Source organism: Phalacrocorax aristotelis, chromosome 3, assembly GCF_949628215.1.
Source record: "Phalacrocorax aristotelis chromosome 3, bGulAri2.1, whole genome shotgun sequence".
Lineage (NCBI taxonomy): Eukaryota > Metazoa > Chordata > Aves > Suliformes > Phalacrocoracidae > Phalacrocorax > Phalacrocorax aristotelis.
This window is the reverse complement of record NC_134278.1, coordinates 100,664,241-100,692,025: the sequence shown is the minus strand read 5'-3', so window position 1 is coordinate 100,692,025 and position 27,785 is coordinate 100,664,241. Positions and strand designations below refer to the sequence as shown.

Below are 27,785 nucleotides of genomic sequence, written 5' to 3'. Positions count from 1 at the left end.
AGGCTTGCCACCCAAGCGGGACTGCCGCTGGTGGGTAACATTCCCAGCATAACTTCATTACGTTGAGGTGACCTCCCTCCCTTCCAGTTTCCTAATGAAACATATTCAGTAAACAAAACCACTTCCTTTCTACCCAGGGTCCATTTGCCCTGTGACAACCCCCATGAGATGTGATTTACAGAGTCTTAATGTCTCACTACTCTTCCCCTCCTTATCTTTCTTTACATTTTCCAAGACCCCCTTATAGATTAAAATGTCAGACATGCCAAGTGCTTTACTGCCACCAAACACCTTCTTACCTACTATATAATTTGCTGCATTTAAGTCACTGCTCATCATATAAAACCAGATTATACTAATGATAAGCTGCAAAATTACTTTTGGATCCCATAGGTAGGTAAACAGAGAACAGATTAAATGTGCTTTAACAATTTAGCCCTCAAGTGCCATGATTTACGTTTTCAGAACACCGTGTCAAACAAGTGCTGGGTTTGTGTACGATAGTGTAATTACCATCACTGCAAATGCCAGCCCATCCTTTTCATAACTCCTTGGGATGCTAACGAAGCTTATCTTGTGAATTTAGAAGTTGGGGATATTCAGTTGAAAGGATACCTTTATTTAACCACATCAAATATGCTTGCAAATAGGTGAATAGTCTCAAATCCATCCTGCGGGTAGTAAAACTGTAGCGCATGCAGTGTTTTTGATTTGCGTAGACATCAGCTGCTGCATTAGAAATAAATTCTGCACTTCCCAATTCCCACCCCTGTCCTCAGGAGGGCCAAGCCCCGTCTACTACAAACCGGGATCTAAGCGGAGGCACAGAACTGCCTCCCGGCTGGCCGCAGAGGCTGGCGGGGCAGGGCTCGGCAGCCCAGGCCCGCAGCGACACCTGCCGCCGGGACACACTGAGACCGGCGGGGCAGCGAGCCTTCCTTCCCACGTCATTTTATAACAAAGCCTGCCTGGGAAGGTCCAGTGCGTGAGGGAAGGATAAACCATCAGGTTAACCAGCATTTTGGAGCAGCTGCACCAACACGACTGTTTTAAGAGTTTGCCTGTAGAGTTTGTCAACAATAAATCCTTGAGCTTTAACACCCTCTCTCAATCCAAAACTTCCAAGCATAAACCAAAGAGCTTCTGACAAATCATAAGATTGCAAAGCTGACTGAAATATCAGATACAAGCTGCTCATGTCAGAGACATTAAATACTATAGGAGTGAACTGATTTCCTAGCATGTGAATCCCACTTCCTGCAATTCAAAACTACTTCATGAGCCAAAGTTTAAAACAGATGAACAGATGGTACAATGCCAGAAGAGGAGAGAGATAATTTTTAATTTTTCATGTCTCTACAAGAAAACCTGATAAGTAGATAATAAACATAATATTCTCCAGCATACGGTGGTAAAGTCTGAAATCTGAGGCACTGAACTAAACACTTCTAGAAAGCCTCTCCAACCAGAGAAGCAGCACCTGCACCCGCAGTCATGCGAGCGTGCTGCCCTTCCTGCACGGGGCCCTTACCACCTCACAGGGTAACTGCCAGCACTGAGATTACAGATGCTGCTCCAGGATAAAGCACCACCACTACAGGTATTTAAGTCCTTGGGAGACAATTCCATTGCTTTTATCACTGAAAAAAAAAGTTAAAACCCATCCTAAATTTCCTACTCAGCTTCAGATGATTGCTCTGTATGTTACTAACCTTCAGCAGCCAGCAGGTATACTTTATTCTTTTTAATTTCTTAAGGATGTGGTTCTTCCCTTTTCCCTCACTCAGATACCTTTCCAGAGCAAACTTCTTCTAAAAGAAATACTTACACGCATTAATAATTTATGTCATACTGATACCTGACATCCCACAGAAACTCATAGCACAGCATATTTATTTATACTGACCTCATAAATATAAAAATGTTCTTTTTATATAAAGAAACTTCAGCTTTTAAGCCTGAATCATAAGTTCAATATTTCTCAACCAATGATGGTTGTAACTCTGCTAACTAGAATACACATTAAAGAAGATTCAATATAAAGCTAAGAAAGGATTGCTGTTTTTCTTAAAATAGGTGATGACAGTGTCACAAAACCACTTTCCAGAAAACATTCAGGTTATTTCTTTCCATATACAGTGAGCTTGCTCTACTTGTTGCATTAAGACTTGTTGTAACTATTTGTAAAGTTTATCAAAAGATAGTAGTTTCACTCCTTTAATATTGAACACATAACTAACTCGCTATCTAGCAACTTACTCTATGTTAATCAAACTTCCTTAAGAGTAGAAACAAAAGACATCCAGGGGTGCCAAAGAGTTCTATGTGGCAGTATAACAACAGAATAAGAAAAATTTAAAAACACACAGATACAAAATTACATCTTAAAAAAAAAAATCACTTTTTTTTCCCTTTAGCGGGCTTTGCAAATAATGCAGGATCCATCTGGTCTCTAGACAGTCCTCTCACTGAAAAAAGCCTTGCTGCCCTTTCCTTTAAAGTGCCTCCACATTTCAGTCCTAAAGACATCAATTCCATCTTCAGTTTATCTAAACCCAGAGCTTCCATTTCAGCAGCAGAGTTGAATGCCAGTAGGTCTATTGGTTCCGCCTCCTGCAAAGATAAAAACATCCCATCAGACTATTTTTATTTTCTTCCTGATTGAGGGGGAAGAACAAGTATAGACAGAATGCTTTATTTTTGAGAAGACCTTCAATTATGATTATCTCATGCTCCTAATGATACTCAATAAAGTTAAGCAATGTCTCCGTATGTATTATGCTGTATATTCTCATTATTAGCAGTATTTAATGCTACCCAGGCAAAGTATCACTGCATCATGTACAAGAAAACTGAAGCCAGCCAGCAGCCTTGTCATAAAACATGGAAATCTTAGCAGAGATAACACACCCAAGAGCAGGGTGAATGCCCAGGTGAGCTTTGTACCCAGTGTCCAACTGTGCTGCTACAAATCTGCTCCTCGCAGTACCTCTGCTAGCTAGTTAAGGGCTCGCTCTAACACGTCCAGACAAGCTGCAGATGTGCCTAGGCTTGCAATGTACACAGCCTCCAAGACAGAAGTACTGGTCATTTTAAATGATATACACGCCACTGAACTTTTAAAAATTATTCCACTAGAATTAACACATTCTACTTGGAATAGAGGAATGCTGAAGAAAGTGGCAGTATTTAATCCTATTCCTCTGGAGACAAAACAAGTCGACACTGTCTTTACCCCCAGGGAAGTTAAGCACTCCAAAGAACACTGAATTAAAAACAACAGCCCACCATCTCACTTAGCAGTTCAGTCGCTTAACCTTGGCTTCCAGAGGCACGGCAAAGCTATCAGCCGCTTTTTATCCAGATGTATAATATAACCAATATGCCCCCAGCAGCAGGAGGAAGGAGGACGAATAGTTATTTCTAATGCAGTTACACCGTGATGATAAAAATAGATATAAAAGCACTCTCTTCTTAGCAGGATTAACAAAAGAGCAAGTTCTGAAGTTCAAATCTCATCCTGCCATAAGAAAATAGATTACAATTTCATCTTAAAAGGAATTAGTGTATTTGCAGAATAATCGAGGGTGAAAGGGACCTCTACAAAATGTCTAGTCCAAGCCCAGGGTCTTGTCCATGAAAGAACATAGACAAAGACTGGATAACTCAAATGCTGGAATTTAATGACACACTAACACCTGACATTAACACACTAAAAAGGACACAAAAATCCCATTTCATTCAATGCTTAAAGCATATATTAGTCTTACGGTATGTATCATGCTGGAGTTATCAAAGGGACTTCAGAGCAAGTAATAGCAGCAGTGGGAATGAGACCACTCTGTTATGGACTCAGCAAATACAATTAATGCTAGCAGAATCAGAACCTTTGTCCTGCTGAGCATACAGAAAAAGACTGGTTGCCTCATTATTCTTATCCTATTTAAAAAAAAACAACAATCCATTAAGGACTATTACAGAAATATTTCCACCTGCAATAACAATCTGCCATGGCATTGGTGGAGTTTCCTGTTATAGAAATAGACAGTCTCACAAATACTGAGCAAAAGGTAAACAGTGAAGAGTGGTAAACATCCTGTTTAAAATCTGCCAGCTCTATAAGTACAGTAGATGACAAAGTTCTAATTTATCAGATTACATCCTTGGTCTTCTTTGTATTTAACTGTATCAAACTTTCACTTATCAGAATTCAGTCATTGGCAGGGGCAACCTATGGTAGACTTTCTGCTCCAGCTGAAACAAGGCAGAAAATCCGAGCGACTCCCTAGCCTGAAAAAAGCACCACATTTTGTTTTACTGCTAGAATAAGCCTAGATTCATTACACCCTAAAAATTTTAATAGTAATATTACGCAAGGGGCAATGAAGCACAAGTATTGGCACCTTCTATTGCCAAACATTACTCAGGCTTTTGTCAATTCAGCGGGAAAAGCCATATTCTCCCTTGGCTAGAAGACTGATCCAAAGCCTCTTCAGGAGAAGAATCCCAGCCATCCTCTGCCAATAAGCAGAGAAGGAACCTCATGGTCAGCACTGCTCCAGACCTGGTTGAGGGCTGTGATACCAACCCAGATTGCCAGGAGAGATAATGGTATGGCAACAGTACAGACCTGCTTCCACCAGACGATGAATTTTAAAACCATTTGTCCACCATCCTTTGCAGTTCACACGACACCCATCATTTACACTAATCCTGTGTCTCTAGTGAAGGAGCTGCTGCTTTCAGACTTTCAGTGTTCAATGAAGAACTGAAGTTCGCACCAGACTTCTAGGGCTCTCTATGAGCTAGACTCAAGTCTTTTTATGATAGAAACTAAGAAAAACTGATCAGCTGGTTGGCTATGGGGACTCTACTTGGAACAACTTCTAATTTAAACATTGATGTCAATTATAAACATTAAAGTCAAATTATGTTATAATTTGACAGTGTTTGGTAATGTCTCAAGAAAAGTATTGATACGAGCCTTTCATTCTACAAAAGGATTTTATTTCCTTTTTTCGCCCTCAGTAAAGAATTCTGGATCCAGAGCATATTTATTTATGTAGAAGGAGGAAAAAACAACTGAAAAACCCCAAGGGGAAACAAAAGCTCTCAGGAAAGACACTACTAGAGAGTCCAGGGCAACTGCATTTTAGTAGAAACTCTACACTATTAGAATCTTAATCTTATAAAGTTCTTCCTTGACCCATTCTACTTAACATCTCTCAAGACAATGCTACCATACCGCAATTCAACTTTCACCATGGAGACACTGTCAACCAAGAGTCTTCTTTGGCTGCAGCTTCCATCAACTTGCTACATTCTATTTTCCTAAGTCATATGGGGCATCTTCAGTCAAGCTGCTTTTCCTTTTAAGCTTGGGATATTTTGTGCTCTGAATCAAACTGGAGATTTGATTAGCTTGTTAGGGAGACTATGATTCTAATTCAAGCACTTACATCTAATGCATTGAAGTCATAGGACACAAATCACCTCCCCTTTTCTGCGATCCACAACAGGAAAAGTGATTGAGTAAAAGCAGCTGAAGAAAAAGACTATCGCATCTTGTACTGCTTCATACTTACTGTGCTCTGTAACTGGCTCGTTTCCTGTGCCTCAGAAGAAACATTTTCTTGTTCCTCTTCTTTCAGAGCTTGGGTTACCTCATTCTTTTCTTGGGCCTCTTCCTTCACGGGCTTTGTCATTTTTCTGTTTTCATCAGCTGGAATTTCAGTTTGCCCACCTGCACATGTCTCTCCTTGCAGATGTTTTCCAGTACCTTCTGGCTGCTCCAGTGGTTTCTCAGTTGCACTGGTAGATGGAGTATCCTCTACTGAAACCACAGAGCTGCTTGAACATTCATTTGAATTACCAGCATTTTCACTGTATCTGCTGCCTGATGGACAACTTCCGTCAGATGCACGAGGGGAGTCATCTTCACTGTCATCCTCACAATCCGAACTGTCGTCATCATCTAATCCTTCCAATCCCAGCCTGGCACAATCAGTATGTTACTAATGAATATTAATCTATTTTAACTTCTTTTATTAGTAGTTTTATTGTCACTTCTCTCTTTCCAAAACTCACTTCAGAGAGCTGCAGTGAACTACTCCAGCAGCTATTTAGCATTGTTTAGTAAATGGCAGCACTGCTAACATGGAACAGGATCCAAACATCCCTCCAAAACACGTATCTTTTTACAGCATTCCCAACACAGAAATGCATGCTACCTATTGCTACTCCAAACACCACAGGAACCATTATGGCTTCTCTTTTATGTTACATTAGATGAAAAATGCCAGGGTAAAAAAAAAAAAATCTTTTCCTTTTAAGTTCATTGTAAATTAAATTCATTAATAAAAAAAAAAAAGGACAATGGGAAGTAGTAGAATATAACCATATTAGAAAGCAGGGAGGGAGGGAAGGGTGCCTATTTCCACAAATAAAGTTTGTCTGCTCCAGCTGAGACAGGACTATATGAATGCAGCAACATTTACTTTCAATTCTACGATTTAATCAGTTCGATGTATTTATTCCTATTTAAGTCTACATCTCAGGTAAGATGTTGCTTTATTTGCATTCATGTACCTAGCCTTTCATTCTGTTCAAGGCTTAATACTTGAGTATAAAACCAAGGCAAAATGCTTACCAAAAACATTTTTTTTTCCGAGATTTTGCTCCATTCTTTCCAGATTCACCTGGACGCTTCCGACTACTGCCACTTTCTGGTGACACCATTTTGCTTGAAGTAGCCTGCAATCCTTCAAAACAAGAGTCTACTTCATTAGTATAAAATTCATATATGCTGTAAATTCTACTTACCTTTTAATGTCAGATGCAATTTAAAACACTAGAAATAATCACTATTGGTGAGTATTTATATTGACTCAAAGCTTCAAAATAAACTCAGTAGCAGCAAAAGCTTTCCTACATGGCTTTACTAAGGCACAGAGTCAATTAAAATTGGATTCCTGAATGAACTCTCAGGTTCTACATCCCATTCAGCCTCAAGTTTCACTATCAAGCTGCCAGCAAGGGAACAATCTGTGGATAAATAAAATAACTACAAAGAACAGTAAGTGAAACAAGGTATTTTGTAGTCAGATTCCATTTCTCATTTTTACATAAGACCTGTTTATATTTCATCACTTCACTGAAAATTGACTGTAATTCTTACAACTGAACTAGCAACACTGCCTTCGTAGGATTTTGCTTTTATTACGAGATGGCACTGTAGCACAGCAAGATGAAGCATCACTTTTTTCTGTGCTACGCTGTTCAATGCTATTTAAGAGAAGCAGCAGCCAAAGATGAAAAATTAAGTCCAACAAATTTTACCAGAATTTAAAATTTCATTCAACTGAAAGTTACTGTCAGCAATTTTTTTTTTTATTTTCATACTGAAGTGAGGCTATAGGGGCTTTTCGTTTGCTTTATTTTTTGAGGAGAGAAAGTGAGGTTAAACTGCACTACCTTTAAGGACTGAATCTTCTAGTCTCTCAGCCATTTCATGACACTGTTGCTGGTAGTCTGGATTTGTGAAAAAGTGCTTTGGCTCTGCAAGTTTCCGCTGCAGCCTTTCCAAGCGCCTTTGCTCTTTTTCTGCTTCCCGTTCTGCTTGCTGCTTCACCCATTCAGCCATCCTGCAGGTGACAGAACCACAAAAATGAGACCAGTTCCAACATTTAATGTAATATCAGTTTGTTGCTTTGCAATTACTGAATGTTTCCACCACCTGCTAGGATGGCAGACAAGGGGGAAAGACAAATAACAATGCCCAGGGGAGTTCCTGAAGGAATATACGTACAGAGATTCTGCTACTGAGAAGAAAGTAAAGTTTATTTTGGAAGCCAGAAACAGCCGTAAGATCACATATCCCCAATATCATGGTCTGGCAGCTTCAGAGGAAAGAACCGTGAGAGTTCCAGATGAGAAAACCAAGAGGTGCAGAACAGTCTCTCAGAAGCAGGCTGCAGCAATCACCTCTATTTTGCAGTAATGTAATTATAGTCAGAAGAATACTGTTGGCTTCCAGTCTATCTGTGCTTGATTTCACTTTTGCTCTTTTTAGTATTCAAAATAAAATCTCAGTGCTACAACAGCCTGTCAGTTGAACGTTTTGTTAACTACACAGTCATTTTATTTTGTAATTCTAGCTCCTACGAAAACGCCTTACGCTTTTTCATGATTGACATCTCGAAGTCTCCTTCCACTGAGATCTCGGCAAGCCTCTCTGTTTGTTGTCTTTTCAATCTGAGCACCCAGTGCTCGCAGCATAGATCCAAACCCTGAGAAAAAGGTTATCAAGAATTAGCTAAAGAAAAAGAGAGATAAGCTCTTTGCAACAAAAGAACTAATTATGAAAAATGAATACAACGAATCCAACACTTTCCCTCAATGCAGCTGAAATGAAGGGTAAGTTGAAAGTTGCAACATGTTGGAGAACTGTCACTGGCTGAAATGCTGAAACACTAAGTGAAAAAAAGGTATCCAGCACTTACCACTCATCTCCTTTTTGTACTCCTGTATCACACCAGATGGGACTCCAGATTTACCAGAACCTGTGCAGCACTTCTAACAGGAACACCTATTTCTGGATTCCCCAGCAAAATGGTTTGAAACCTTTTTTGTCTCAAGATAACATTTTGGGTCCTTTCTAATTTAGCCAGGATATACCTCCCCCTCAAGCCCCTTCAGCCGCCACCAAACTTAAATCCCCTTTTAAAAATCTATCAAAAAAGAAAATAACTTTTTTAGGAGATAGCCTTAGCTGCTTCATCAAGATTATAATGATGTACAATGTTATGTTGGAAAGTCCCCCAGAATAGATGTCTATACACTCCTCAGCCACTAATTACTCATAAGCAAGGCTGCCGATTTCTCTCTCTCAGTCCCACCTTATGTTGTCTCCAGATGGAGAAAAACACTTGTTTAACTACCTCAAAGAAACACAATGTGGATTAATATTAATGTATTCCTTCAAGCAATTTGAAAGTGCCAAGCACTGTTTTTTAACTGGGTGCTGAAAAAATCTATACTTTTCAGTGCCCCAAAAGTACTTTTAAGAAGTGGTACAAACAGTAAGCAATCCAGACAGCCTACTGTATCATGAGGCAGAAAAAGTACTGCGTTCAGCTAATAAAACCAATTGCTGGCATTGGTGAGGAGAATTTCCTGTAGCTCATGAAACATGCTATTGAATTTTACATTCTGAAGAATGCGGACCTAGCTGCTACATGTAGCCAGGCATACTTCCAAAAATCAACAGCTATGTATTCACTAAGGACGCAGGTGCTGATTTAGGTCTGACAATAAAAAGCTCAATTGTCTTCTAAGCCTGCATGATCTGTACTCCCTTGAGACCATACAGTAAGTCTTGATGGCTCTGACCTGTGTTTGTCTGCCTGTTTTTATCAGGCTTTTAAGTTATAAAGTCAAAACAAAAGAACACTTTAGAAAGCAGACAAAATTGTTAAAGACCGATTTTAAATTGACCCCAACGGCAAATCAGTAACACAGAGAGAATCACAGAACGTCTACCCTGTGTCATCCCAGGATAACTGAAGCTGATGGACAACAGGTGAGAAAGAAGCATCCTATACTGTCAACTTATACCATATGCACTGCTTTTAGGGCACTTAAAGGAACCACAATACCTCATATGCTATAGCAACAGTATTTATTTCCAGTTCTATCTTAAACTGAAGAAGGCAAAGTAAGCCGAACTGCAGGCTGATGCAAGGCTGCACAATTATTCAGCATTTTAGTTCAACAGCTGGAAAATTCTGAGGACTGGACTGAAACAGCAAACATACTCCAACTACACTCAAATACTCTGCTAAACTTGCTTCACACATCATGTTCCATTTTAGGGAATGTCAGCAGCTGTATCATTTTATACATCTTCTATAACAGTGAAAATATTTTGTCAACATAAGGAGTCTAGTTTAGATTGAATTCTTTATTTCTTAAGCTACTGAGATCTTCAAGTTTATATGTTTTTTCAAATAAGAGAAGACAAAAATCTATTAGGACATATACCATACTCAAATCACAGACTATTTGTACATAGAATATTTGTCCTCAGTGACCATAAATGAAACTTAAGAGCCTCAGAAGCCAGGTGCTTTTAAATACATTTTCAACTCTGAAGTCACTATGATGCATGTTACAGATTTCTACTAGTGAGCTGAGCTGACCAGAGAAGCAAAGAAGAGCTACGCCAGCAAAGTCGTTTAGCTGAACTGCAGCTTCCCTGGTCAATTCTCAGCTTTGCACGTAGACTTTGGTTTCAGCTCAAAGACATTATATTAGTCGTTCACATTACAGGAGATCTGTTAACAGATTAGGACCATTGCTATCAGTATAGACTACCGTACCATAAAAGGTTTTTAACCTAAGAATCTAACGAAGAACAAGTAGTTAAGCAACAAACCTCCTTTTCCACCACAAAGTCTCGGTTCCAGACTATAAACAGCTCCATTCTGCAACACATCTTCATCGTTCACCAGTCGTCCGTTACATTTCACATACAAACTTTCTTCAGGAATATTCTAAAAACAGAAAATTGAATCATACAGTCAACTGAGAGTGAAACATTCTGACAAAGCAAATCATTAAGGAGCAACGTTTCCTTCCTTCCTATAGGAGCAAAGGGGAAGCAAAAATCAGATCATCTTAAAAGTGTAAATATTCCCTATGGTGCTTGTTTTAATTCCTGTTTACCAAAGAATTAAACACAGTCTAAATCAGCTTGTAAACGTGAACGGGGAAAAGCCGTGCTATGGGAATATTTACGCTGTGTTCAAACATGCTTATTAAAAAAAAAAAAACAAAAACAGAACAAACCCACATTTTTGGGCTGTAAATAAGTTAAGGTTGATACCTTCCATATATATATATATATATATAACGTATATATAAGAGACGACAGCACGCTCTTAGAGCAAGTCCCTCAACGCAGCTAAGCAACAAACACCAGCAGAAGCGTGCCCACAGTCGCGACATGACGACAGCCGGCCAGCCACCTGGCCACCAGAGTGCCTCCCGGGAGAGGCAGGCCTCCGGGCGGCGGGGCACCCACCGGGAGCCCGGCGCCCTCCCGAGACCCGAGGGGACGCCGCGCCCCCACAACCGCCACCGGTTCCCTTCCTCCCCCCGCCATTTTGTCGCTCACCAGCGCCCGGGCGCGATCGCGGAGGAGGCCGCGCACCGACCCACCGCCGGGGGGCAGCGGCAGGAGCCGCGCCCGCGGGACCAACGGGTCCCGCACCAGCAGCGCCATTGCTTCTCGGCGCCGCCAACGGCCAGCGCGCGTGCGCCCGTGACGGCAGCAGTGCGCGGTCAGGTGACGCAAGCCGAGAGCTCGGGGCCGGGAACGCGGATAAGGGTAGGGGGTGGGGCTCTATGCCGTCTTCAGGGGCTCCGTGTGGCGAGGTCTGTCTCTGTTCTCGGGTGGGTTGGCTGGGCCGTTCACTGCTGTTAACCCGTTCCTTAATTGGAGTTTTACTAGATTTCCTGTTTGCTGGGTTTCTGGGGTTTTTTAAGTGCTGGAGGATCAAACCGGGCTTATGGCAACCTGCATTTCTGGTATTTTGGAGTCAGCCTGATGCTTCAGTCTCTTTAGAGACCAAATCTGTCATTTTTACACCTGAAAGGTGTTGAGGCATCCTCCATTTCTGGTATTTTGGAATCAGGCTGATGTTTTGGTCCTTCTAGGGACCACATTTGTCATTTTCACACCTTAAAGGTGTAAGGCAACCTGTATCTCTTACATTTTAAACTCGAGCCAGTCTGACCTTTCAGTCCTTTTAGGGACCAAATTTCTCATTTTTAGACATGAAAGGTTAAATGAGAATCTAGGTATTTTTAGCAGTCAGTCTTTGGGAATGAAAACTCTGGAGCACGGCACTCTTGCCTAGGAGGGAACAGGTCTGATCATACCACGCAGGGCCTTATGCGCAGCATCCTGGTATCATCTTTTAGGAACTGGCCCCGAGCACTGTTCGTCTGGATTGTGCTGCTCGGAGAAATGCCCCGTCTCCCACTGTGAGCGATACCAGCAGCCATCCTGGGAAGCGGTTTCTGTGCATTACCGTTCCTACACGGATCATTCTAATTCAGACCGCTATGTGCAGCCTACCAGGTTGTAAAGACTTTTTACAACCTGTCACGTCGACTCTGAGAGGATGTAACAGCAGGCAAAATGGACCACGGCTACAAACATGCTCATGTGCTCTGCCGTTTTAGTAGGGGTGGCAGCAGCAGCATGAGAATGGAAATACTCATACCGCCTCGGGCAGCTGGGAAGGGGCAGTGCTGCCATTGCGCAGCACTGCAAGTGGAAGAAATGTTATGGAAATGTGCAGCCGTTGCACAACTGTCCGATCAAATATGGTGCAAATTTCATGTAAGGACTTGCAGGATGATGGATTCTGTCCCTGTGCCTTCTTTGTCCTGCAACGTGTGTTTAAGCGTATGGATGGGGAGAGGCCCCAACTCTGATATTGGGGCTAGATTTGATTACATAGTCACATGAAATGTTTTAAAATCAGGATGAAAGCTGAGCTGGAGCAGAAGGCCATGCTTGCTCTTCATTATGTGTGGTAACTACCGGTAAGCAGGAGACCGAATAAGTGGTTGGAAGAAAATGCACACCTCTACCTCTCCAGGAAACGATGCATACAGAGGTATGATGACGATCCAGATGATGCAACTACTGTGTTCTTTGGTGGCCTCAAATGTCCTCCGTGTCTTCAGCTTAACCACCCAGCTAAAGGATATTTGAGGGTAGGTGACTACGAGCTGTCTCTCGTCGGAACTGTTGCAAACCCTAGTGAAGATGTGGTTGGGCTGCCCTGAGATCTGCAGCACAATATGCCTGTCACCTTATTTCCAAATAACGATGTTACCTGCACTGCCTTTTTGTTTAGTAGCAGCATTGGCCAGAGCTGTTGCTCATGGCACAATCTGCCCACTCTAGCCCTGGCCCTGCCTGAGAGGGGCTCCCCTGCCAGGGGGTCACCTAGCACACTGAAAACCCCATGTTAACAAGTGAGATAGGCACCTATGTCGGAGCCAGTGGCTAAATTCAGGCCTTAAGCATTGATGATGCTTTAAAAAGATGGGGCTTATGTCTGAGCTGTTTGGCTGTTCCAAAAAGTTCAGTGCTGTGGCTGTCCCACCCTTTTTTGCTTGCAGAGGAGCCGTGCTGCTTGGCCAGGCCTGTGTAAGCACAGCTAAGTAGCTCTCGTGCCTGGCAGTCTTAAGTCAATGTGGTAAAAAAGGAGGAAGCTGGGAAACAAAGAGGCAGAGAGGTGACATGACCCAGAAGTGGGGACTTCACCCGCAAATGTAAACAAATTAGTAATAATTTAATTAAGCGGATCTCCCCGGGCTTGTCCTGGCCAACTCACAAATCAAACTTCACCCACCCGTACTTATGCTATCTTAATTTTAGCTAAAACATATTTGCAAAGCATTTTGACCCAGTCTAGACAATCCCTTACTGTCTTTCTACAACAAGTTGGTATTTCCAAATTATGTGTCATGCTGCCACAGTGTGACCATTCAAGCCTGATGTCTGTGTAGCCTGGAAAAGCTGTGGTTATTTTGTGCTGGATTGGGCCCAAATTCAGTTGACGTATTTTAAGTCACGTGGTACTGCTTGTTTCATTTATAATCACGTGCCGTATCTTTGGAATGATGCCTAATGTTACATTCCACTTGATGTGGGGTATTTTATTCATATGCCATATCTGATTGAAATGTAATTGGCAATATACAAGGTATGCATGTATACATGTGCAGATGAATAAGCATTTTCTTAGATCTGTGGGATTTCAGTTGCATTCCGTGGGCATGATTCATTTCCTCCTCTGAAACTCCAGCTATTGGTGCTGAGGGTGTGGAGCTTGCCAGCTTTACAGGCCAAATAGGTGGAGTCGTCCAGGACAGAGCTGGGCCACAGACTGTCTGATAGATATGCTGAATCAGTGTAGTCCACAGGTCCTTTGATCCACGTCTTTTCTGAATGTTTCTAACTATTCTTATATCTGTGCTGATGAATTCCTGGCCCTAGTAAGCACCAACTTCATTATATTTCCCTGCAAGGACTACCTTAGCTAACACAGCTGCTGTCATAGGGAAAAAGAGGACCAAAAAAGAGGGCCCGCCGCACTCTGAGAGGAGGTGCACATCAATGACAGCTGTCATTCATAACTGACACCTGGATTCTGCCTGCAAATACATAACTATAGCTGTGATATACCTGTGAGCATGAGAGCTGACAGCAGTAGAGTCATACTGACATAAATCAGGCTCTTTGTAAATCAGACATTCCCACTTTACAGGTAGTTTTGGCCTACTAATGCCATATTTGGTTCTGGGTGACTATACGTAGGTGAGTGACGCAGATCCTTGCACACAGACTTCAAGCAAGTGGAATAGGTAGAGGAGTAGTTTTCTTTCAGCTTGGTCCTACAGCAGTGCTAGGTATATAGTCTCCATTCTCATGATTTACACAATGCTGTTTAGCTAGTGCCACATTAATGTTGGTGGGCGAGTGTTCCTCTATCTCTTGTGCTTGATCACACTTCTATTCCTACAACTCATCAAAAGTCTATTGTCTTGCTCCTCACAAAAAAGTCATGTAGTCAAAGGAAGTAAAAAAGGCTGTTACTATAATTTCCCAGTTGAAATGTATTTTATTAGAAATGTTATTCTCTTGATAAAACAATGATCAGTCTCTGATTCTGCAGTGGTGTTTTAGACTTAATTAATAAATCATGCTTGCCACTTTTCATTTAGGAAGGATTTTACAGACATAATTAATTAAACCTGACAGTATCCTTGTGGGATAAGTAAGTACTCCAACTTTTAAAATACTAACACTCAGGCAAACTGATTATACTGCTTTCTCAAATCAGTGCAAGGACCAAGACTAGAATTTAGAACTTCCTGCTACCTTGACATAATTTGAGAGATGAGACTACCCATCCTTTTCTTATTTCATTCTGATAACCATGCGTGTGATGCCTGACTTGTTGGGTGTGGTTCTGTGGCCTATATAATGCAGTGTGTTAGACTAGACTATTTTCTGCTTAAAATCTGTTACTTCATTTAACTTGGAACAGAGGTTTTACAGTATCTCTGTCTGGAACCATCATATATGTAACTGTCATAATGCTGCTGTTCATTCGTTCATCCTTATTGTTTCCTCCAGTACATACCATTTTAATAGTAGTAGCAGCGCTTTATAGTGCTTAATAACGGTCTGTCAAGACCAAGATCACATTATGCAAGACTCTGTACTGAGAAAAGTTATAAGGTATTCATTGGCCCTTGATTTCTAATCTGCACATGAAGGATGCCTGTGGGAGTGATGAACACAAAAACAGTTGTTCACAAGGTACCCAGATTAACAAAGGATGGGTCAAAAGTTGCTCTAATAAGTATTCAATGTTTCTCACTCCTGAAAATGTTCCTAGACATAGGCAAGAGAAGGGATGAAAGGTAGCACTTAAAATATGAAACATATGTGTACGTTCCTTTTAGGATATTCTAAGTGTGCAGGGATATTAATAAAGGTAGATTTTGTCCACTGCAGTCACTTCAAGAATTTTAAAACATGCCTTTCAAGAGTGGGTTTTCTGTCTGCTAGACAGTCAGTCATGTACTATCGTATATACGGAGACTGGCTCATCTGAATATATATTCTTTTACATTTTAATGGTATCCCAAAGTGTAAGTTGCAGATAATGTATTTGCAAGACTTACATGTGTTATACTCTTTCATATTATTTTTGCATGGAGGATCAGGAAAGGATGAAAAGAAACCTTTGTGTGCGTATTCTTAGGACAATAATTAAGATGCCGTATGACATGAGGGAACATTTTTTACTTCAGATACTATGACATCGTACTGTTTGACAGAAATGTAATTAACCATAATGAATCTAAGTTGATATTTGCAAGTGCAGCTTCCTGCCAAACATCAGTAGTTGTCTGCTTCAGTTTCTGTGTTGTCAGTGCAATGGGTAGAGACAGCATGTTAAGATACCTGATACTGGGTTGGGAGCAGAGGGGAAAGAAATACAAATGTTACATTACTTATATTAACCTTGTATTAATACAATAACTACTCTTAAATATACTTATTGTCTCACAGTGAGTGCCTAGATATCATTTTCTGAACAAGTCTGTGGTAAATAACTATATTTTATTCTTCTTATAGCCCACAGTTTGTAATAGTGCAGCTACTTAGACATAATCTAGATTTAAAAATAGCTGTAAAACTGGTTTTGCCCTCACATTAGTCCCTTTGTTGTGCTTTAATATCTTTGTCTCCATCCTGTGCTGTGAGTCCTTTCAGGGAAGGAACATGTACTGCTCTGTGCATATATATGTAATGAACCTGAGAAACCAAGGTCCCTTTTTGCTGGGCCATAAGTATCATCAGCATGGTCAGCCTTGTTAGTGTTAATAATAATTTTAAATTTGGCAGCAATAATTTGACATGAATTGGCTAGTTAGACATCCAGGTAATCTTGTAGGAGTTAATACTTCAGATTCTAGCTTTCCTTAACCTTGTGTTTCCTCTGATTTGCTAGCCTTAGTGCTTAGGTTTGGTTTGCTCTGATTAATTTTAACTGAATACAGATGGAGAGCAGTGAATGGGTTAGTTGTAGTGTACAGTATATTTTATAGGAAAACAATACCAAAAATAGGTCTCTGCCTCTTTACTTTTGCTCTCCCTGTAATGAAACTAATTGCTTTTAATTATAGCTTGCAGAGACACTGTGCTGAATTACTTAATCTCTGTGTAAGGACTGGATTCTGGTTTCTTAATTGGCATCTGAATGTTTGGCAACTTTGCAAAAATCCAAAGCTAAGAGCGAGCATACAGTATAAGATGTGTATTATGTACATGGTAGCTCTCTATTATCTGTCAGACCCCTGTGCCTTAAAGGTCTTAAGGAACAGGAGAGAGCGAACATTGCATGCCCTTGCAATGGGAGTTTTTCATCCAGTTGTGGCACTGTTTGAAATAATTTGAAAACTCCTTGAAACATTTGAAAACTCCTAGACCAAAGTAAGTTATACTCTTCTTGAAACGATCAGCTGAAGGAGAATAAAAAAAAGATCGGGTATCTTAATTTGTTTTCCAACTCAGGACACTCTATGATTCTCTGAGATGCAAGTTCATTGGAAATGTTCCTTGCTAAAACTGAACTTGCATTTCCAGTAGTTGGGAGTAGCTCCCAACTTACATTACCCCACCCACAACTCCTTGCTTTCGGTTTACCTGGGGAGATTCTACAAGGAAGCTAAAAGAGAAAAGGAGGACAGCAAGAAAAGGGAGAGCACACAGGACAGGTCTAAAAAGACAGAAATTTAAAGCAGGGTGCCTCAAGCAGGTAAACCCTCATTTTGAATTACCTTCAGCAGAGGTAACACATGGTTACACTGGGCGTGGAATGTTGTGGGTGTTCATAAATCCTGTTTAAAGCAAGATCATGTCACTGATTTCTTCGTCCCTTGCTAAAAATGTTATCAGCCAGATCCTCAGCTAGTGTAAATTTTCAAAGCTCCATTGGCTTGAAGGAGAAATGTCTTAAGGATCCAGTCTGTAGCGTGGAGAGGCCTCATTCTTTGGGTGCTGAGTTTGACGTGGCTTCCTTTTGACTGGCCCATTGTAAGCCCCACTTATATTCAGATAGCATTCTTGTAATAGGAATATTTATCTCCTTGTGTAGAGAATGTTCTGCTAGCTTAAAGAGGACCTACAAATTAATAATAATGGATGCAGGGTTTTATTAGTTTCTCTTTAAAAGAAACCATACAAATAATTTTTAGGGAAAATGGTTGGATTTTTTTTTGTTTTATAAAGTAAGCTCAAGTTGGAAAATACCAACTTAATTACATTACACACTTGTGTATCTTCTTGTTGGCTCAATATTGGAATAGTTCGCAATTTTGTTTATACAACATCTTCTCACACCCATACAATTGAAATTAAATTGTTAGTATGGTGTTTAAGGAATGTCACTGGTGTATTTTGGACTCCCCTCCAGTGTTTCTTCTAATCCTTTCCAAAATAGAGGTAATTACGCATCATCTGTGAGGAATTTGTAATACAGCGTACTATGCCCCTCGAGGATCTTAAGTCATATATACGTGTGGCCTGGAAAAACCATGTCCTCACATGGTTATATTTGAATATTAGCAACACGACAATGATACAGCTGTGCATTTGTTCCTTTGTGTTCCTGTCTGACTTGGGCTGTGGCCTAGAAGTGATGTCGGTGTCAGAATATGTCAGATCACTTGTTTCGCAAAGCAGGGCCATGAAGAAGTCTTGCTAGCATGTGAAAGTCACAGATGGAAAATCATGTTGATGATGGTTGGTTTTTTTTCTCCCCGTTGTTCTTTTGTAGCAGGAAGTTACAGGAGCAATTTATCAGGCGAAGCCTTCATGCCACTCGAACTGTCTCTCACACCCGCAGAACTGGGCATGGCACTGAAGCACCTTCACCGCATGGTTCGTGCGGGCAGCCCTTTCCCTGTAAAGGCTCTACAGGTGATCTTGTGGCTGTCATAACCGAGGATCTTAAATATTGCAGATGTGGTGAGACCAATCTTCCTGGCCCTCTGAGCCACATACCAAAATTTAGGACTGCCAGACAGCCAGCTTGTTCTTCAGTGAACCAAGGGAGAAGGGCACCATGTGCTTTTTGCAGGTGGGAAATGACGTGGCTCCCAGGAATGCTAGCTGTCTATTGTGGGTCAGGGCTAGGCCAAAGGGTGTAACTTCAAGGTGTAATGAAGTGTAATGTCAACTTCAGTAGCACCTGATCAATTACTCCCTCTCACAGTGGGGGTTTATCCTACAGAAGCGCAGCCCATCTGTTGGATGTGGGACAGAGTGCCAGCATGGGAGCTGTGCTTGAAAACCTTGTAGCCCAGGGGAAGCAGGCTGGCAACCTCCCCTGTAGTTCTTTGTTGCTGAGGTTCCAAGTGGTGGTTCTTCTCTGTCTCTGCCTTTAGATCTGTGCTCTGTGCCCCTTGGTCCCTTATTAAACCCAAACGATGTTCTCCACTTTAGTTGTGTAGATTGTGGCTTGTATTTTAACATCACCATACACTTTAAGTAGTAGTGCCCAGGACTCAGCCTACAAAAATTGTCATGAGTCCCCACAGAACTTAGGATTTGCAGAATCATGCAATGTTTGCACATGCTAAATTTGTGCGTTCTCGTCTACCTTCTACTGCTATTTGTTTGTTTTGGTGGGTTTTGAGCTGCTGGGGGATCAAGCTCGTCTGTGCAAGCACAACTGCCTGACACTTTCTTTGGAATTCAAAAACAAAAGATGAGATTTTGATGTTATCACCTATCTGCAGGGGTTTGGGGCTTTTGCTAGAGCTCTCAAGACTCAGTGTAAAACTGAAGAGGGAATTTTATCAGCAACTGGCTAAGACATATGAAGAACTGGTGCTGCCTGATAAATTCTTCTTGTACGCACAGGATTGCTGGACTCCTTTAAAGCAGCTGCGCCCCATGAAAGTGGCTTTGCAGTACCCACAAAGAGAGTAAGGCTTGGCAGGCGCTGTTTGATCAGAAGGAACTACCTATTGCCACATCGTTCCTTTGTACCCTCGCTTCCGCTCTCTATCACAAGAGACGACGTGTGGTCAGAGTGTGTTTGGGAGCCAGGAACTTCTAATTCTGGTTCTAACACTGTTGTCTTCGTGATGTGAAAGCAGGTATATGGGCATTTTTAAAGGGTTTTTTAAAAATAGCCTCTAATTGGGGTGCCCACATCTGGCTATGTAGTCAAAGGCATACTAGGCCTGATTTTCAGAAGTGGTAAATACCCGTGAATCCTTTCATTCTCAGCTGGGACTGTAGATACTCAACAATGAGTAGTCAGGGCAAATTAGTTATTCTTTAGAAGGTGTGAACGTGAATTGAGCTACATAAGTTTCTAAGCATTAGGAAACTAATGAGCAGCACTAATATTAAGGACTGTTCTTAATAGCAACTGCAGTTTTCACATTGAGATGCCTTATAAGATGCAAATTTGAGAAGAGGAGGAGGAGTAATGAAGAAAAATGATGTAAAAATTCAATGCAGTAAAGTACACTTTACAGAGTGTGTGACTTCCAAAGAATATTGGGAAAATAGGAAACTTTCATTTCTTTAAAAAACCCCAAAACTGTAGTCTCATAAGACTGAAAATAACTTCGTGTTATTTGCTGTTGCTTTAAAATACACGGTCTGCTACTCCGTCTTCTCTTTCCCTTTCCCTTTTCTGCCCTCAGGAGACTGGCTCTCCAGAAAGTAGGTTTTGAGATTTGGGAGTAGTTAAGAAAGATGGTGGCATGCTTCACAACTTCACAACTGCATTAGGGTCAGGAATATTATTTTAGTTTCTGAGACCCTTCCTCAGCTGACTTTCACAAATGAGGCTTGTGAAGCATCAGTGCCGTTTCAAGACAATCTTACTCTTGTGCTTCTATATGGAAGAAGCAGATCTATTCTGGAAGTAACCAGTCAACAGAATATTGTTCCAAATAAATTACAATATTGGGCATCATACGCGATATTTTGGTCTGGTGTTTGCTCTTGGAGCCTGAGTACTGTGGTCTGTGCTGTCTGCACTGTACTGAAGTATGGCTGAGTTTCACTCTGACTCCTATCCCCAGGGCCCTTGTGAAGAAGAGATTCATATCTCATGGGATTATCCCACAGAGCAAAGAAATGAAATAAATAATATTACTCTCTTGGTTCTGTCAAGTATAGTAGCTCATAGAGCCTTTCAAGGCAGTGTCAGCACGGGATAGATATTGCATCAGTGCATAAAAAGACATCCTTTGCAAGAACAGCACTGCAAAATGAGGCCAACGTGAGCCTAATGGGTGGTGGAAAACAGTGAGCCTTTTTTTTTTTTTTTTTTTTCCCTCCCTAATGCAAGCCTGCAGGGGTTTATTTTCCAGTGTGTGTGAGTCTTGGGGCAAATCAGCTTGCTGAAATTCTTCTACAACAGGAGCTCCGAGGAAACCACTGAAGTAGTAGGGATCTTTTTTGGGAACCAATTAGAGCTTGTGCTGGTTGTTCCTCCTTGGCAGCTTTAATGAATCTATCAACAGAGAAGTACTAGGAAATAAAAGATTTTACAGTAGTCTCCATTAGGATGAAGCCCACGGGCTCTCCAGTTCCTTCCACAGTACAATACAATGCTTCAAAAAGACGGAAAAGGTTGTTATGATAACTTAGTCATGTGTGAAGAACCAGGAGAGCTAAAATGAGTTTAATAATTTTACTGTACTGTAACTTTAGGAAGAAATAGTCCCCAGAACAATTGCTGTTCCCTGTACTGCAGAAAATCTTGGGAAAGCCCACGTGAAATGTGTCTGTCAATGCAAACTAATTCAAGCAGGTACGGTAAATTTCAAAATCTTGTATTATCATTACAGAGTATAAACTCCCTTTTCTTTTTATTTGTCCACCAGTCCTTTCACCCAATGCCTTAGACATATTTTTATAACTAAATTCCACAGCATATCTCTGAAATACATTATGACATTTGATCATATTTTATCTAAAAATCCCAGATACTCCTTGTGGTATCATACAATTCCTAGTCTTTGGCAAGGCTCTACAATAACCTCACAATTATCTGTTGTACCCTATACCCCATCTGGTTTCTCTTTCAGTTAACCCTTGAGTGCACTCCAAACTGATAGTATCTTTTAAGAAAAAAGTGTAATACTGTCCTGAGAAATGGAAGAAGAAAAGGCATAAGCTTAGAGAAGGTAATAAGAAGTTGAAGTCCTTTGACAAGGGGAGGTCTGTGACTGTGTAAACATGTAGTGCTATTTGTATTGTTATTGTCCTTTCTTGTCCCATACATTGAAACAGATGAGAATACAATTATCCAGTATTAAGCATGTGGGTCATGCAAAATAAAAACATAACATAAAATAGACTATGGCTCTTTAGAAAGCTCTCTGAGTTTCTGTTTAGGATTTGTATAGTGTCAGTATAATAGGAATACTGCTTTTTTGGTGTAGTATTTCAAGACCCGTTTCCACCTTAAGATAATGAATTGTTGTACACAAGCCCTTCAAAGCTGATAAGAAAAAAATTGAGACTGTGGTTACAGCTACTATGCACCTTATGTACCTGGAACTGTTCTTAGCTGTGTATCAGGCAGTTAAAGATATTTTTTAACTTCCAGTCCTTAAAAGGCAATGGACTTGATTTTTTTAAATATAAAAAGGACATTAAAATATTAAGCATATTTAAAAGGCTATTATAAATAAAACAAATAAGCAAACAAGATAGGAATTGGAGTGGAGCTTCGGGTCATCATTATAGCGTGCTCTTACAGGTTTTTTTGTGTAGCGCACTTTCCACCAGAAGAAACTCACTACACTGAGGAAAAGAAAGAATTGATGCTATTTTATCTAATGTTATTTACTCTTTCATGTTCTGTAGGACCTCATTAGAAGGATGGGACATGAGTTCCAGCAGTGCATGTATGTTAATAATAGGCAGTACAGATGAGATTATAAGAAGAGAATCCTGGATGATACATAGGTAATTAGAGCCCGGAGTCCACATATTAAGAGCAGGCATGTACCCAGTGAAACTACACGCTTGGTAAGCCTTTGCAGGAGGGGAACCACAAAGATGGAGGCTGAGTCAAACTCATCGAGCCTCTTAAAAATTAGTGGTAATCCAAAAAGAGAAGCAAAACCGAGGAGTCCTGAATCTTATTCCCTAAGCTACCGTAGGCTTCTTGTCACTCCTTTAGAACTTTGTCCTTGAAATTCCTTTTGGGAGAAACTTTTCACTGAAACAGTGTAAATTAAAAAATAATAGTAAAGAAAAAGGTGGGGGGAAAAAACCAAAACACAGTTACTGCTCTTGGGTTATGAGATGTTAGAAAAAATGCAGTTTGTCTCTGCAATAGATTGTTCTGAATCCCTGGCACATATGTGATGCTCAAAGTATGAAAAGAAGTACCTTTGACAGGACTGATAATTTTGCATTTTAAAGTAGCTGTCTCTTTTAAGCCTTCTTAAAGAACCCAGGAATTCCAAGAATTTTTTCATGTGGCACATGTACTTTGTCATTATTTAAACAGGGGGACTTTCCTTAGGGATCAGTCTTCAGGGAGACACTTTAGCACATGTGTAAATTTAAGAGTATGTCCATGGAGTATGACCACTGAGGTCCATGGAGCTTGAGAGGTGCCTAAAAGTAAACATGTGTTTAAGAGTTTTGTTTAAGCAGCAGGGCCATAATGTCTAACACATGCGAAGTATTTTAGAGAACCGCAAAAGACAAAATACACAATTAAAAGACCTAATGAAAATAGATGAAAGAGAGGAAAAAGCTGTGTCTACTACTATTACACAACTTCTTATCTGTATTTCCAGTGTACTCTACAGCTGGTAGTTTTGGCCGGTGTGTTTTTTGCCTGTATATTGAAAGAGAATATAAATAGTACAAACGATAGATATGTGCGTATCAGCCAACTGTGCGTTACTACAATGCTGTCACTTCTGTGGTATACAAATACATGACCTAGAAAACGTCAAAACAAATAATAATAGAAAACTATTTACATAGAGACAAAATTATTGTAAATAATTTTGAGGTTTTAAATGACTTGTACTTTCCTTCCTAAGTGCCAGTGATTCCTACCCCTAGTAACTTCCTAGTAAAAACACTGGAAATAGTGTATTTTCATCCCTTATATAGATTATTATTTAGGAATACATTTAAACCTGCACCAAAATGTACTGTTAATACAAAATTAAGGTCACAAGTGTTTTCATTCTGCCAAAATACATCTTAAGAGGAAGATAGTTAAAAAACTTGTGAGCATTTTGTACTGACATTTTACTTTAATTTCCAGGAGGAGTTGTGACTGTATAGCAGCTGCAGCCAGAAACTGGATGGCAGGCTAGCCAGGACGGGAGTGAGGATGAAGCAGCCCTGGACTGGACTTTTAAGGACAGAGGTTGGAATTGGCTAGGAAAGACTCTCATGGCTGGGAGCTGCAGAAGGAAACACAGCAGGTATGGGACTGGGACTGGCCGAAAAACTAGGGGAAGGTGGGAATGGTTTGGCATGAAAATCAAGAGGATGAAAGATGAGGATAGGGTCAAGGAGAAAGGTGGTGAAAAATGAAACTGCCTGAGCAATCGAGGAGGGTGTGTAGGGAATATGAAATCATAAAATGGCTGGCAGCTGAGACAGGGAATAGGGGTGAGGACGCAGAGCTTGAGTGCAAAGGGTGGTTGGAGGTTCAATGCATGAGAGGAGAGGGGTGGAGCTGAAGGAGAACAGGAAGGGAGAATTGGGTCTAGGAGGAGATACGTGGATGTAGGAGTCAAGTGAGTGTTGTAGACAAATAAAGCTAGTCTTTTATACTCCTTCCCTCACTGGAATGTCTGAGTAGCTTTTTGCATAAGATGAATAACAACCGCAGCTTCCCCTGGGTAATAGGATAGGACCTTTCTCTATTGGTTGAGTTGGAACTAGACTAAGTCATTCGGATTTTTAGTTTGTGCTTTTGGGGGATGATAGGAAAGAAATATTTCTTCTTTGACCAGTGTTGTGCTTTAATCTGGCAGGCAGCTAAACACCAACCACACAGCTCTTCACTCACTCCCCCCAGTGGGATGGGGGAAAGAATAATTAAAAAAAAATAGGTAAAACTTGTGGGTTGAGATAAAGACAATTTAATAGGACAGAGAAGAAAGGGAAAATAATATGACAAAAGAATATACAAAACAAGTGATGCATAATGCAGTTGCTCACCACTCACTGACCGATGCCCAACCAGGTCCTGAGCAGCAGACCTCCGCCCAGCTTTTCCCCTGGTTTATATGCTAAGCATGACGTCATATGGTGTGGGATATCCCTTGGGTCAGTTGGGGTCAGCTGTTCCAGCCGTGTCCCCTCCCAACTCCTTGTGAACCCCTAGCCAGCTTGCTGGTGGGGCGGGGTGGGAAGCAGAAAGGGCCTTGGCTCTGTGCAAGCACTGCTCAGCAATAGCTAACACATCACTGGGTTATCAACATTATTCTCATCCGAAATCCAAACCACAGCACTCTGCCAGCTACTATGAAGAAAATTAACTCTATCCAGCCAAACCCAGGACAATCAGAGAGTCTTTGGAGTTTGGTGACAAAACGAACTGTGAATGTCTCTTGTAATGGAAAACCTTTTTTAAATGTTTCTGAAAGATACCTGCAATGTTGCTAAAAAACAGTCGTACTGCAGACTCACTTATTCTCCTTTGTCCCGATAACCTCAGAAAAGGCACACTCTTCGTCTGCTGCAGTTGTCTGTGGATCTTCACGCAGCCTGTGATGTTACTGGAGCTGATCCATTAGCTCTTTGGCCAACAGGGCCAGTCCCGCATACCAGCACTTGAAGCTGACTGGGAGCTACTTGAAGGGCTTGAGCTTGAAGCCTTTGCTCCAAAGCAACAATTTGTTTTTTTCAGTAACAGTTTTGAAACAGTATTTTCAACTTGATACAGTCATTGCAACTAATCCAGCCTGATGCCACAAATGCCTGTCTTTCTCTGTCCAGAGTCTCCTGGGCAAGTTGAGAGTTTCCCACCAAGGTGAAGACGAAAGACAGTATTTTGGAAAATGTACACTACTCAGCCAGCCACAATGAGTATGGGCTGTGGAAGTCTGCCTCTCTTTGCTGGGTGAGGGCTGTGCACGTCCTGTGAAAGGTGCTAAAAACATCTTGGACAACTTCTGATTTAAATGCTCCTCCTTTCTATCCGGTATCACTTGAGTCATCTTTGGCTCCAAACTGGACCGGCTGTTTTCCACCCTAACCTTATTTCCTGTAGCAATGTGGACACGTTCGCAATGGCGGTGGTTACACTGGGTGAAGATGAAGCGCTGCAGTTGTCCTTGGCATGTTGTCGGTTAAACCAGTGGAATCTCATTAGGTTAGATTTCTTCACGGTGGCTTACAGATGCTGAAGGGTGGAAGATCCCCGTGGTCTGCAGAGATAAAGGCCATCGGAGAGGAGGAGCGAACACTTATCTGTGCAGCCGGTGAAAGAAAGACATCTGGAGTCTTTTTAGTGTTGGGGCGGCTCTTTCTGCAGCGTCCTGCTGGCACACAGATATCATTGGTGGCAAAGCTTAACGGGCTGCCCCGGCTCGTACCTGTTCCTGTAGCCCTGGAAAAACAGGCGTTTAGTGGCGTTAATCGGCAAGGATGAAACCAGGATGCAAAAGTTGGTAATATTGGGGCAGTTTTCCCGTATCTGGGCTTTGTGTCAGGGTCAGCACAGGCAGTCAACAGGTAGTACCTTAGGCCGGCCTGCCGTATTTCTTAAGCGTATTACGTCAGTCAGAACTACTGGCGTTCGGGCGGGCGGCGGCGGAGCCCTGGAGGAGAGAGGAAGACTTGCTGGGTCCCCTGTTTCCCGGAGGAAAAAGACTTCCCATCGCCGTGGGCTGCGCGGCCGGGCCGGGCTCTCCGCGGGCGGAGGGGCCGGGACAGCCCCGGCGCCCCGCCCCCGCCGCTACGTCATGGAATTCCAAGGCGCTTCCGCCAATGGCGGCGGCAGGGGGCGCCGCGCCAGCGAGCCGCGCGTGTCCGCGTCAGCCCCGCGGCGGCGGCGTCAGCGTTGGGGGTTGCAGCTAACAGGGATAACCTATGAATTATTAATCTCCGGGCAGCCTCTCGCAGCTGGGAACTGGCGCTGCCGGCTTTTAACTTTCGCGGCTCCTCGTTAGGGGTTGCGTGTGTCATGTTGGGGACTGACGCCAATTTCGGCGCCTGGCTTCTAGAGTTTACAGAGTATTTGCAAATACTCCGTTGTATAATACTGTACGGCTTCGAGTCCTCTTTCCGGCTCTCCAGTAAGGCGCCGTTCTCTCATAAAATACTACCAATAGAGAAATTACTCTGATAATTCTTCTGTAAGTACAACAAAAACCCTTTGTAGTTTCTTTTTCCTGAGAGCCACCTCTCACAAACTCACCGTAGGGTCAGAGGTGTACGCCTGGTGTGTCTACACCAGTCCGCGTAGCGCAGCCCATTGTGTTTGTTCGAGTGCCAAAGCAGCCTATATCTATTTTGGCAGGTTGTTCTGCCCACGATAACACGGTCTTCCTCATTGGGTTTGATTAGCTGTGAGCGAACTGCTCTACTCACGTGGCTAAACTGCTTCTGCTGTTGGGGTAGCCTGGATGTCTCTGTGTAGAACTGCATGGCACCGTCACCCATAATAAAGATTTTGCAAATCAAATACAGCTCTTTCGTGTACCTAAATCACAGACAAGGTGGTGGCACCAGTTTGCGCAAGCACAGAATTTGACTCAGTAGTTGAAATGTAAAGAAAATTGCAAGTGACTGCTCAGTCATATTAGAGTAGAAGTTACTTTCCCGTAGGGTGTTTCATTTCTGACATTAACAGAAAATAAATAATAATATTTTTGAAAGAATAAAGTGAATTTTCTCATTAAACAACATGGCAGCTGATAAAACTGGATGGGGTCTGTTGGCGATGCAGTGCTAAATTCACCGTCGCTTCTCCAATAGATGCATTTCAACAGTGTGACAGCACTGATCCGGGGGCGAGACACCTCTTCCCACCGGACCCTCGCTTTCCCCGTGCCCATTGTGGCTGCCCTTTGCTTCCCAGTCAGAAGCGACCCCTGCACCCCGCTCCTGCCCTGATTTTGCAGAATGAGGGAAAAGGTGCTTCCACAGCAGAGCCTCGCTG

The 27,785-nt window shown here is 41.8% G+C and overlaps 1 protein-coding gene and 2 long non-coding RNA genes across 7 annotated transcripts; 1 reads left to right on the top strand and 2 right to left on the bottom strand.

Moving 5' to 3' along the window:
• Positions 1 to 1,310: 1,310 nt before the first annotated feature.
• SDE2 (spliceosome associated SDE2) lies at positions 1,311 to 11,360 on the bottom strand. Its single transcript, XM_075088748.1, has 7 exons — positions 11,177 to 11,360; positions 10,436 to 10,553; positions 8,177 to 8,288; positions 7,474 to 7,643; positions 6,650 to 6,761; positions 5,586 to 5,994; positions 1,311 to 2,613 (listed from the first exon to the last, which is right to left on the bottom strand). Exons 1-7 carry the CDS (start codon positions 11,282 to 11,284, stop codon positions 2,398 to 2,400), a joined length of 1,245 nt encoding a protein of 414 aa, XP_074944849.1. The 5' UTR covers positions 11,285 to 11,360; the 3' UTR covers positions 1,311 to 2,397.
• Positions 11,284 to 25,214, top strand: LOC142055172 (uncharacterized). 5 transcript variants are annotated; one of them, XR_012659831.1, is made up of 6 exons: positions 11,461 to 12,789; positions 18,438 to 18,541; positions 18,624 to 18,740; positions 19,526 to 21,816; positions 23,931 to 24,093; positions 25,129 to 25,214. It is a non-coding gene; the product is annotated as an uncharacterized LOC142055172 (long non-coding RNA). The 5 variants fall into 5 exon arrangements; XR_012659830.1 differs by adding an exon at positions 11,284 to 11,389 and having other exon boundaries at positions 12,555 to 12,789; positions 18,438 to 21,816; XR_012659829.1 differs by adding an exon at positions 11,386 to 11,436 and having other exon boundaries at positions 12,555 to 12,789; positions 18,438 to 21,816.
• LOC142055173 (uncharacterized) lies at positions 24,744 to 27,517 on the bottom strand. The gene is made up of 2 exons (XR_012659832.1): positions 26,364 to 27,517; positions 24,744 to 26,231 (listed from the first exon to the last, which is right to left on the bottom strand). It is a non-coding gene; the product is annotated as an uncharacterized LOC142055173 (long non-coding RNA).
• Between the last annotated feature and the right edge of the window lie 268 nt (positions 27,518 to 27,785).